Source organism: Bufo gargarizans, chromosome 2 (assembly GCF_014858855.1).
Source record: "Bufo gargarizans isolate SCDJY-AF-19 chromosome 2, ASM1485885v1, whole genome shotgun sequence".
Taxonomy (NCBI): Eukaryota; Metazoa; Chordata; class Amphibia; order Anura; family Bufonidae; genus Bufo; species Bufo gargarizans.
The window spans coordinates 644,877,824-644,890,883 of record NC_058081.1 but is presented as its reverse complement, the minus strand read 5'-3'; the positions used below and the strand labels follow the sequence as shown (position 1 = coordinate 644,890,883).

The 13,060-nt window shown below is 42.1% G+C and overlaps 1 protein-coding gene across 1 annotated transcript; it reads left to right on the top strand.

Moving 5' to 3' along the window:
• Positions 1-285: 285 nt before the first annotated feature.
• CFAP107 (cilia and flagella associated protein 107) lies at positions 286-12,775 on the top strand. The gene is made up of 4 exons (XM_044277624.1): positions 286-433; positions 9,502-9,615; positions 10,811-10,955; positions 12,495-12,775. Exons 1-4 carry the CDS (start codon positions 323-325, stop codon positions 12,773-12,775), a joined length of 651 nt encoding a protein of 216 aa, XP_044133559.1. The 5' UTR covers positions 286-322.
• The last annotated feature ends 285 nt before the right edge of the window (positions 12,776-13,060 follow it).

The window sequence follows — 13,060 nt, the reverse complement described above, 5'->3', positions numbered from 1 at the left end:
AAATCATTGCTAACAAAGATATGAAAAAGCAGCTTCATGGGTCATGGGAAAAAATATATAAATTATTTTGAAAGTTGGGTGTTCAAGGACCATATGCACAAAGTTGCTAAAAGGTGTTGCTGTAGGTCCCTATAAAGTCCTTTGGGAGGCTGATCTGGAACACAATGGATCTATTGGATACATGCAGATGACTGAGTGAATGGAGCTGAGTTGTCATTGTGGTTCCTATGGCGACAGTAAACAATCTGACTGCAGAATGAACAGTGAGATGTGATCTCCCGGAGACAGAGCAGACATTACACAGGAGAGATCCAGTCTCACCATGGCTGCATACTCAGACAGTGCCAAGAAGTGGTCTCTGCCGGGATGGAGGATAGAGCAGAGATATTCCAACAAAGTGCTGATTGGAAACTGGGTGGAGGAGAGAAAAAAGGTATTTTTCATGTGTCACTGACATGGCTGTGGTGTCGAGGGGGGCACCGTTACAAATAGCAGCATTACAAAATTGTGAGAAAAGATTTTTGTCCTGTTTCTGTAACCTTCCTCTTACTCAGTGTTTTATCTCATTGCAATTCATCTACTCTCGGCATTGAAGAAGTCTGAATACCATAATTCTCAATGTGTTTGCCCCAGACACCTGAAATAAATACATTAATAAATCGTCTCCTTACTAATGTAGATCTCCTGCTTCCCTTCATACAGTTTATTGCAGCCACCTCTATAGGGAGGGAGCTTAATGCAAAGGACTTTAAACAATTATCATTGAAATCAATGAATGCAGTAAAATCTCTTTGCACTACGCTCCCTCTAGTGGCTGCTGCAAGAAAATGCTGTGGATTTATATGGGGAACAGGAGTTTAGTGTTAGGTCCCCTTCTCACTGTGGGATCCATAGCAGCCATGTGGTCTTTCTCTACAGTAAGTATGGTGCTGAACATCAACATATTCATATCAGTCCCTGTCCCTATTTGGTCTCACAATCTAATATCTAAAAGGGGGTGGGGCGGCCCCTTTAAATTGTTTCATACATGCTTTGATTGTAAGGGCGTAACACTGAGAGCGCAGAGGTGTTTGATTTCTGTTCTCTGTTTGCCAGCCTTCTTGTGTCTTTGTGTCATGATTGTAAAGCTAGGGCTACATGATGATCCTGGTCATGACACCCATTGCGAAATCGAAGATCAAAGATTGCACTTTTAATATGCTACATCATAGCATAGTGAAAGTGCAATTTTTGGAAATTTATGACAGGCATCATAGCTAAGAACGCCGTGCAGCCCTAGCCTCAGATGAGGCTCAGTAAGGGGGGAAAGAGACAGCAGGAGACAGTTGAGGTTAGCAACTCATATTTTGCTTAGCATAGCCCTGACCAGATGTAGCTTGAGTTTTTGTTAGAGACTGTGACCAGTGGGCTGTACATGTCTGCCCTGTGTGAACGACTGAAAAGATTAAGCTGACAGACTTTTTGGTAGGCGCCGTAACCTCCAAGCTTATATAATACATCTGCAACCATCAAGCTTTGTACTTAATTGTAACTGCTAAGCTTAGCCTTCTTCTGAAGTAACGTTAAATTGGAAGCTCAGCTAAAATGTCCACCTTGTAGCTGCACCATCCTCGAGTGGGGCCCCAGAAGAGGGCTGCACATAGGGATATGTAAAAGGGTAATTTCTATAAGAAACACCTATTGCAGCTAATTAGCGCACTAATGTGTTTTTGGAGTGTTGTAGGAACCTGGAGAACCTAGAGTAAACCCACCAAACACAAGGAGAGCATGCAAACTTATTGCAGATGTTTATGGATATCTATGGTTGGATTTGAACCGAGGATCACAGAACTGCAAGGCACCAGTTCTGATCTGCCTACTTCTCTAAAGTGCTCTGAACTTAGCACATTACTGTATATAGGTAGCTATAAAGGCACACCAAAACATGGTGTGTTGAGTTATCAGCCAAGCAGCCAAGCCAAATACATCCATCTGTAGACAGCTCAGTTGTTACTCCTTGTAAGTGCAGAGTTTAGTTCTGGTTGACTGTGCCTTTTACATAAGAGTAGGGATCATTGAAAATGGTCATTGCCATCCACAGGTGGCACTAGCCAGCTTTCTCCCTTCTGGAGGAGAGCTAAATTGCATATTTTTTTTCCCAGGGAGCTTTACCCTGGATAATTCAGACTGCATAATAGCCCCATACACTCACATCAGGTCCCTCTGCTTCTGCAATGAAATAAAACACACAACTGTAAACGTGCATTCCCTTCAAACAGCTGCTTGGCCGTGCTGATATCAGTAACCTATCCTGAGGAAGTCAGTACACAGAACCAATGAGAAGGCTGCAATATCTTTGACTTTAGGAGTAGTGCTGATTGCAAATTTTCGTATCGCAAATTTTTATAGTGAATTTTCTGATTGCCGATTTTCGAAATCAAGAAAATAATGACTGGAGATCACGAATTCTCGAATATATGAACAATAGCACCTGGCCCCGTGGTGGTGGTGCATTATTGCCATTGATATGCAAAACATTGACCCAGTGAACTATTAAAGACATGTACTATCCCCGGAGTACTTGCTGCTCAGTGTGTCGATGGTGGCATGTACCTTGCCACACAGTGACAATTCCAAGGTGCCCATATTCTTCATGTCATAAGTACGAGGCAGAAATGCCTTTTTTGAGATATAATAGTGGCTAAGTATCTTCCATTAAGACTCGTGCATGTCATCAGTTGTCTAAAGGCAGTGAAATCCACTAAGTGGTAAAGCATCGCCTGCACTGCCAACAACCAGGTGAGAGCTCAGTTGACACACAAGCTGATCACTGGGCACATATTGTTGGTTCCAGTCCACACATTCTGTTATGGATGACTGAGTTGGAGCAGGAGAAGCAGTAGCTAATGATGCTGATGGATGACAACAATGACCATTTACTAATTCTGAATGTGGCCTGAATGACAACAAGGAGGAGGAGGATGGTCTTGCTGACATTACTGGTCAGTTCAATTTCCTCATTTGTGAGCATGTGATACCACTTCATATGCTGAAAGAGAGCTGTAGTTCCTATATTTTTGCAAGAACAGCATGTCTTATTCTCTGCTTGCATATCTTGCACACTGTGATGGTTTTGTTGGCCATCAATGTAGACAAAAATTCCAATAAGGGATTTGCCCACATAGAGCCACTGACAGCAGTGCTTGCAACATTTCTGCCACCATCTGAGCTTGCCCTAGGTCTGATAGCTTTTGAACAGCAACAGTGTCACCTGTTCCTGAGCTGACCACTAAAGATGAGCGAACCGACTTCGGATGAAACATCCGAAGTCGATTTGCATAAAACTTCATTTCAATACTGTACAGAGCGAGCGTTCCGTACAGTATTAGAATGTATTGGCTCCAATGAGCCCAAGTTATTACTTTGCGAAGTCTCGTGAGACTTCGCATAATAACTTCAGAAATTGATTTATACTGTAAAAAAACATTTCCCGAACTCTGGTTCGGTTCGAAGGTACCACTTGGAACGGAACCAGAGTTAGGGAAATGGTTCTTTACAGTCTAAATCAATTTCTGAAGTTAACAATGCGAAGTCTTGCGAAACTTCGCTAAGTAATAACTTCGGCTCATCTGAGCCAATACATTCTAATACTGTACGGGGCTCCTGCTCCGTACAGAATTAGAAGGAAGTTTTATGCGAATTGACTTCGGATTAAACGCTCATCCCTACTAACTACAGTAGAAGCAGATCTGCCAATAGCTGTGTTTTTTTTTTTTTAGATGTTTTGGAAGTCAGATGTCAGCTTCACTCTTCAGGGCTGGATTGAGAACTCCAAGTGGTCCTGGAAAAAAAAGAGAAGTTGCCCCATGTTGTAGACAGAGCCAAACTGGTAGAAGGTGTGGGCAAGCCAAGTAGGGGTTTTGCAGGGCAATCTGTAGTTTTAATTGCTACCATTTTGCAATGTATCCGCCTGTTTGAACTTTTGTATTCATTTGTTTTGTGAGTTGAATGATGAATCCGCAGTTTTGAATTTTTCCATTATGGTGTTCCTCATACAGTATAAATACTTTATATTTTAATAGTACAGACAGTTTGTGCACAACAGTGAAAATGATCTTTATTTTTTATTTTTGTTATTAATACAGGAAATGGGGCTGATTTGAATTTTCATGAATTCAAATTTATAAAGATTTTTGGACTTTTTATCGCCATCACCAGATTCCTCCTCTGATATTATCATCATTCCCTTTTTGTCACCCTGATCTAACCCTGTTCTGTTCAGCACACAATCACCATCTTCATTATCCCCACAACTTTTCTCAGACTGTGATAAGGCATCATGGGCTCATTGACCCAACCCCCAGCCCCCCCATGATTCCCACCTCTATATTTGCCCAGAGTGCCACTACCACCATAACTACCTATCATCACCACCATGGCTACAAGTGCCACTACTACCATGACCAACGCAGCTATGTATTTCAATCGCGTTCTCCCAATGCATCACTGATATATTGTATAGGTAGGTATGGTTAAAACCAGGTATTTTTGAGGAAAGCTCACAAAAAATAATAATAATCAGACTTTAATACAGATGACCTATCCTCTGGAGTAGCACCGCAGCTTTCTCCAGCTTTTCCTAGGCCGTGTGACGACACGTTCATCGGTCACATGGCCTAGGCGCAGCTCACCTCGAGGAGTGAATGGGGCTGAGCTGCGATACCAAGCACAGCCGCTGTACAATGTATGGCGCTGTGCTTGGTGAGCATGGAGAAGGCCATGGCGTTCACAGAAGCGCTGGTGCATTCTCAAACAGCTGATCGGCAGGGATCCCGTGTGTCAAACCCCCACGATCAGATACTGTCACCTCTGCACACCCTGTAGCTACGCCCCTGCTCATGACCCATCCAGAAAATATACGCGCTAACAACACGCACCAAGAGATGTGTAAATCCGTAAGTCTCCCTGCCTACAACATGCAACCTGGCATGCATTCATCTACCAAACTAATTCATGCAGTGAGTCAGGCATACAGAGGTCCGTCTGCCAACATACATGCCATAAAGCATGTCAATTATCTAAGAGTACTGTGTCCGCTTCGGTCAAAGCCAATGGTCCTAACCAGTGCCCACTGACGATCTCCTGGTTCGCTGGATCTACCATTGCAATACCAGAATAAGTTGCAGCTCCACACTTGTGAAATGTATCAACAAATACGGACAAACGATGTCTCAACCCCATGGGTCTTTGTCAGGCAAGATCCCATGGGGTCTAAATATTGAATACATTTTACAAAAAGAGTGCTGCAACTTCTAGGCTATAACTTAATACCATTTATGACCACAAGGGGGCAACATTCAATCTAAGAATTGATGTCTACACATGAAAGGACCACTCAAAGTGAATTTTTAGTACTGAATCTCTTCTAGACAATGGTTATGTTTGGGAAGTGTTCACACAGTGTGGGTACTAACAGTTGTCACTCATCTTCGTCAATAAGAAAGCAGACGTGTGAACATGTCTGCTTTCTTTATGATGGCATCCCAGCTTTTCTTAAAGGGATTTTCTTGAAGTAGAATATTGATTATCTGTCCTCAGGAGAGGCTATCAATATCTAATTGGTGGAGGTCCGAATCCTGGCACCACCAGTGATCAGCTGTTTGTGGAGGCTGTGGCTCTCTGGTAGAGGTTAGAGCCTCTTCACAGCATACCAAGCATAGCATTGTACATTGTATAGCGGCTGTGCTTGGTATTACAGCCCAGGCACCTTCACTTGAATGGGACTAAGCTGTGCCTAGGCCATGTGACCGATAAATATGACATCACTGGCCTAGGAAGAGGCCACATCGCTCACAGGAGTGCTACGGCTCTTTCAAACATGCTGATTGATCCCCATTCAGAAGACCATATGGATGCTGTGTCCATGTTGCTGACCGCAAACAGCAGGTCTGCAAAACACGGACACCGGCCTGTGTGAACTCCGCTGCTGAGGTGGGGACCGAATTGACTTGAATGGGTCTGTGATCTGCAACATATGGCAAAAGACGTGTGTTTCTATCGGCTTCCGAACCATGCCGCCGCACAGCAAAATATAGGGCATGTTCTAAATTTTGCCGGATTGCAAACCCAATCAAGTCATTGGGTCCTCAAAGCAGCACAGGAGCCAATGCCCCTGTTTTGCAGATCCGCTGTTTGTGGTCCGCAACATGGGCACGGTGGCCATACGGTCATCTGAATGGGGCCTTAGAGGAAAATCCAGTAGAAACAACATCTTTTGTACCATGATAAGTATTGTTCCCTGTGACACCAAATGTATCTATAGACTTCCTAGCTGTCTTCTGGTGCACATGGCCACCGAGGTCACACTGGGGTCCCATCTCCTTCTGTCCATACCCCGCCCACTTTTTGGAAATGTGGCAAGGGTGTTTGAAGCTGACACTTGTGACTTTTCTATGCTAGAAAACGGAGACAGAGCCATAATAGAATGACTGACTATGGTTGCATCTACCTGTCCCTCAGTAGCAGTAGGAAGAGCAGCTCTGAAGCACAAATTGAAGCTCTTAACCACTTTAGTACTGGAGGGTTCCCCCTCCCGCACACTCACCTCCATTACTGTGCCCATTTTGTCAGATTTATTGTTTCTCTTGGATGCTTTTCACAGAGTGCCATAAAAAAAGTTACCTTTATTCTATGGGCCAGTATATTTAGGGTGAAACCAAACATATAAACATTTCCTATGTTTTTCTACTTTTGCACAATAAGATCACATTTCATGGAAACAAATAGTTCTTATATCGCCACATTCCAAGAGCCAGAACTATTTTATTTTCCCATTATTGTGGCCATATATGTACCATGACAGCCGCTAGCAATCACTGGGCGCTGATGGAGTGACACGGGGAGCCCTTTCTCTATGTCTAGCCTCCTAGATACTATGGTTGCAGTTTACATCTAAAGGGTCAATCCAGAGAAAGTTATCCTGCTCCGTATAGTACAGCATTCAGCGTTCTTAGGGCTCAGCAACACCTCACGGTCCTGGCTTCACAGGGCTCAGCAACACCTTGTGGTCCAGGCACACAGGAATTTCGGATACTGTTGACAAAATGGCGCTCAACAGATAACAAGGGACTACTCCAATATTGTTGACTGGTCCTCAATAGAGATGAGCGAACTTCTTAAAAGTTCGATTTGGCTGATTCGCCAAATATCACCAAAAAATTAGCTTTGTGACAAATTACTTGTGCAATGACAAGGAGCTAAGATAGCTTCGACCCCGTCATTGTACCCCTGAGATGCTGCATTCACACATGATCGCAGCATCTGAGTGTAAAATGAACAATTAAAAAAAATTAAATCAAACTTACCGCCTCCATTTTCTCGCGACGGGCTGGCTGCTGGCATCTTACTTGAAGATCTCAGCCGAAATCCTGTGCGGCACGAGATTACGTCATCACCCCAGCCCGTTTAAGCAAGATGGAGGCTGGCGGCCCGTTGCGAGCAAATGGAGGAGGTAAGTTAAATTTTTTTTGTTTTTTTTGTACTATTTTAGGTTAAATCGATTCACTGACACGAAGCCCAAGGAAATTCGGCTTCTAGGCGAATCGAATTTATCCTGAAATTCAGATCGAATTCCACTTTGTGGGATTCGATTCGCTCATCTTTAGTCCTCAACTCAAGTGGTTAATGAAATAGTGTGTGAAGCATCATGAGCACTTGTAACTTTTATTATTAGAGTGGAGATAGAAAGTGTTTAACCCTTTCCTGACACAGCGATTTTTCCAATTTTATTTTTCGCTCACTGCCTTCCGAGAGCCATAACTTTTTTATTTTTACATTCACGTATGAGGGCTTCTTTTTGTTTTGTGGGACAAGTTGTATTTTCTAATACCACCATTTAAAGACTAAATCAAGGCAACTGGACGTACTGTAGATTTCTCGAAAACGTTTCACTCGTTCTTCCAACGAGCTTTCTCAATTCTGAGTGACTGTACAAAAATTCTGGGAATAAATATGTAACTGAATCAACATCTGGTAATTATACCCAGCATTGGGTCAAAGGTGTTGATTCCATTATCCTAATTGGAGTCAGTAGGTGATAAAGACTTCCCAGAAAAAGGTGTCAAGACAGCATTGTATGTGGCAGACAATAGATGTCTAACCCCCCCACCTCTATTCAAGCTTGGCTTCTCCATTTTTACGTAGATGGCCTCCTATATCTATTGTCTGCCACATACAATGCTGTCTTGACACCTTTTTCTGGTAAGTCTTTATCACCTACTGACTCCAATTAGGATAATGGAATCAACACCTTTGACCCAATGCTGGGTATAATTACCAGATGTTCATTCAGTTACATATTTATTCCCAGAGAATTCTTGTACAGTCACTCAGAATTGAGAAAGCTCGTTGGAAGAACGAGTGAAACGTTTTCAAGAAATCTACAGTAAGTCCAGTTGCCTTGATTTATTCTTTACAGATATACCATGACCTGGATAAATGAGAACCTTCACAGACACCATTTAATATAGCATAGGATATAGTGTGAAGTGGAATTTTTTTCCCAAAAGGGGTATAATTGGAAAATAAATGCAATTCCACTGCAGTTTGATGGAGTTCTTTTTACGGCCTTAACTATGCGTTAAAACTGACTTGTGCTCTTCATTCTCCAAGTCAGTACAAATCCAGTGATACCATACATATCTATAGTTTTTCTTGCGTTTTAATACTGGAAAAAAAAACATTAGAAAATTTTTCTTTTTGTTTTTCTTTTCATCGCTATATTCTGACCCTTATAACTTTTTTTTATAGTTATGTATACATCTTCGCCGGTGGAAAGCGCACCTGACCTGGTTTTAGCCAGGCATATTAGCTGCGGGTGCCTGCTGCATGAAACAGCACTCACCTGGCAGCTATGACACCATCTTTAAAGACCCGACATCCGCTGTACATGTACGACGGATGTCAGGAAGGGGTTACAGAGGTTTTCTTGGATTAATATGGTTTTTAGCGGATATGCTCATGTAGTTGCTTACCTCATATACATTTTTCCTCATGCTTTTTTTCAATTTGGACTCTCCTGACCCATTGTCACCTTGTTTCCATCCTGTATGTAGCCCCAATCCCATGATGCACTTCTCCTTTCTCTGCCACAGCTCCAGCACCGCCCCTAACAACTCCTAGCTAGTTTATAGCTCCTCCCACCCTGATACATACATGGACACTCACCTATCACTGCCCCTGTTGCTACTTTGACACGCCCATGGACATAAGGTAGAGCTGCATGGAGATGGTCATGTGACCACAGCCCACAATGGAAGATAGAAGCAACAAAAGTAAAATAAATACATTACAAAATTACAGCGATCTTCAGAAATGGTTATGTCAAAGGATGTTGATGCAAACCGGAAAAGCCCTTTAAGGACATCCCAACAATGAAGCGTCCATCCTTTCATAAAGTGTGTGCTATGTATATCATGTGCAGCATCCCTCACTGTAATACACACTTTGATTTTCGTCATTTAGTTTAGGAGAAGCAGTCTCCCGACATCGAAGAGCTGCTATGAAAAAGACTTTGTACAGTTCTCAGACAGTAAGCCGGATCGAATACAGAGGAGAGGTTTCTTAAAAAGAATGGAGGTAAAACCAAAACCGTTTTTTGTTGCTTGTGCTTATTATGCTAGCAGTTCAGATGTCAGTTTATTGCAATACTTTAGGAAGACTTGTCAGTGTTAGAATGCAGTTCAATCTGCAGGCAGCATGTTATAGAGCAGGAGGAGCTGAGCAGATTGATATATAGTTTTGTGGGAAAAGAATTATTATAAGGTTTATTTTATTGATCTAAAATTGCTGCTCTTTTTATGCTTTGGAGTCCAGTGGGAGGTCCTATCAGTGATTGACAGCCTTCCCTGCATGATCGTATATAGAGTAATAGCTGTCAGACTGCCCATTGGACCCGAATATGGGGACCAGGCTTGCCAACAAGAGTTTTTCTTTTTTTCTAGACAACTTATCCCAAAATCACGGACAGCCAACATTTTTTAAGGACAAATTGGAAAACCATAATGAATGATAAAGATGATAAGTAATCCATGTCTATAGCTAAGGCTACTTTCACACTGGCGTTTTGGCTTTCCGTTTGTGAGATCCGTTCAGGGCTCTCACAAGCGGTCCAAAACGGATCAGTTTTGCCCTAATGCATTCTGAATGGAAAAGGTTCCGCTCAGAATGCATCAGTTTGCCTCCGATAAGTCACCATTCCGCTCTGGCGTTTTGCTGTCCGCTTGACGAAACTGAGCCAAACGGATTCATCCTGGCACACAAAATGTAAGTCAATGTGGACGGATCCGTTTTCACTGACACAATCTGGCACAATAGAAAACTGATCCGTCTCCCATTGACTTTCAATGGAGTTCATGACGGATCGGTCTTGGCTATGTTACAGATAATACAAACGGATCCGTTCATGACTAAAGCATGTGGTTGTATTGTAACGGATCCGTTTTTGCAGATCCATGACGGACCCGCCCAAAACGCGAGTATGAAAGTAGCCTTAATATACTGGAAAAAAGTTGCCTATTTTTGCGGACTGTCCAGAATTTTCTGTACGGTTGGCAATCCTGATAGGGAGGTTGCTGTGGTAGCTGTTGCAACCTGCTTCTGGTGAACGTAAATGCCTCTTTGTCACGTCATGGCACATGGTAGATGGGGACCAAGTTACAGATTTTGTATTGGGCCCCCGCACCATCAATAATCTCATTGTTTTGCAATTTATTTCCATCATGTCTTGCCTGCTGTTAATCCGGTATAACAATTTTTTTGCGTTGCATGCTAGGGTTTACCAGGACATCATTTACTGTCACATCACGGACAGCTGAGTTCTAGGCACTTAGTATCACAGTATGATGACGATTACATAAGAAGTGGAAACTCTACTTTACCTCCTCTTCGGAGCTGGGATGGAAACAAGTCTGACCTGGGTCCCAGAAAAATCTAGATTTTCCTTCTACAGGTAATATATATATTGTGGCGATCAGCTCAAATGGTGACTTCAGATATAGTTTAAAAAAATTGTCTTTTTATTTTGTCAAAAATGGATTCAACAAATACTCGCTTATTCAGTATGTAAACACACAAAAAAGCACAGTCCATGTGTAGTGGTCTGACTCACAGTCCTCTGTAGTTCCTGGTTTCCACCACCAGCTTGAGGGGGAAAAGACTTGGCAATAGCATTCTTCTCCGCTGAAACACTCCACGTAGCTGTACTCCCAGTCCATCACACAGACTAGGAACTAGGCTCTCCTGGGCTTCCTAGCTTAATAGGCCAGCCAAAACCTGCTCTGGATACGTGGGAGTAGTTATACCACTCTGCTCTTTGACTACTCCAATGAAACCAGACCTGGATCAGTTGCAGACAGCAGCTAAACTACTACTAACAAGTGTCAGTGACCTAGGGTTAATGTTACCGGTTTATTTTACCGAGGCCAGGCACCTCGGTGACACGTATCTATCATCTACTACCGCACCTTGTGCCTTTTCACAATATATATATATTTTTTGTTTTAAATTCAGTTCCGATATACAACATACATGGCAGGAGTTGTGACAGAGCCATAGGAGGTCGGTACCTACTGTTTTACTAAGCCGATGTAGTAACCCTTCAGATGCTGTAATTAATTGCAGCCATGGCATCTAAGGGATCATATACCAGGAGTAGGCAGCTCCCGGTGACAGAACAGCTCCTCTGCGATAAAATTGCAGGAGACATTTGGTTACTATGACAGCTTGGGGCCTTGTGAAGGCTCCCGAATCTGCGATAGTGAAGTTCCTGTTAAGCTCTGTAACAGCAATTAGTGGGTCTAAAAATAAGAAAAATAAGTTTTAAAAAATATTAAAAATGCTAAAATAATTCAAATCCACATTACCTCCTTTTTCATATTCTACATATAAAAATAAACAGTAAAGAAGTAAAGATCATTGGCATCACTGCTTCCAAAACATCAGATCTATAATATAAAAGTATTTATCCCATACGGTGAACGACATAATGGGAAATAATATATACTGTACATGCTTATACTGTATAATACACATCGGAATAATTTTTAGTATTGATTGCTGACTGTGGAGTGTAATTAATTGTATTAGGTAACTTATTCATAAAGCTTTAGGCAGGGCCAGCTATGTAGAGGCAGTCACATTCAATTTTCAAGAATGAGGAAGGTTGTGCCTACAATGTATGGACTCAGGGATGGAATGGGAACTTAAAGTGGCCCTGGAAATAAAACCAAAAGTGGACGCATGTTCTAGGCAGGTTAAAATTGACAGAAGTCAGGGCAACACAACTAGCCAGGGCCAACAGAAGTAGGTGGGGCTTAGAATACAATAGTGCCGTCCTTTGTTAACCCAGAATTCACTAATGGGGTATTTGAAAATGGGGTTTCTAAACCAGGCAGCCTCAAAATGCCATCAAATATGGTTCCATGAGCATTTATTCTTATGAGTTGTTTGTTTTTCAGCTCCACCAACCAATTTTGGTCTCCTGCAAGGAAAGCAAAAACTCTGGAGAGACCAAGTCTCTGAAGAGCTGAGAAGCATCTATTCTGCGTCATACAGGCAACCACCACCCTCTGCCTTTATGACATCCCGCTTTGGAGTGGCTCCCCGTGTCCTCTCCAGTACTATGCATCAGCCCAATAATGCTAATAAAGCTTTAGACTTTAAATCTCAAGCATACCTTCAGGTCCCGGATAACCCAGTTCAGAGAACTAACAACCTGATAATGGAGTCAGCATCCTAAATGTAGTTAATGGAAATCCTACTATTCCACCATCATCAACTCATCTAGATGGATTAACTTCAAGATCAATATCATAATAAATTTCAATTAATAACATTGTATGGAAAAAGTTTTCTGGAATTTTTCTTAGATTGCACTTTAAAGGTTTGTCAAATTAAAAATATGATAAAAGACAGGGAAGGTAACAAGCAGGGAGAATCGGAGTGAGGATGCTGAAATAGAGCAGATTTGATTATATGAGTATCATATTTCTTTTATTATTTAAAACTTTTTCTGCCTTTCACT

Excerpts from the sequence above, each read along its gene's own strand:
- CFAP107 (XM_044277624.1), top strand. The coding sequence starts at position 323 with ATGGCTGCATACTCAGACAGTGCCAAGAAGTGGTCTCTGCCGGGATGG. Across the intron at positions 9,616-10,810 it reads GTTTCTTAAAAAGAATGGAG|GGTTTACCAGGACATCATTT; the intron begins GTAAAACCAAAA and ends GTTGCATGCTAG. Across the intron at positions 10,956-12,494 it reads TGGAAACAAGTCTGACCTGG|CTCCACCAACCAATTTTGGT; the intron begins GTCCCAGAAAAA and ends TTTGTTTTTCAG.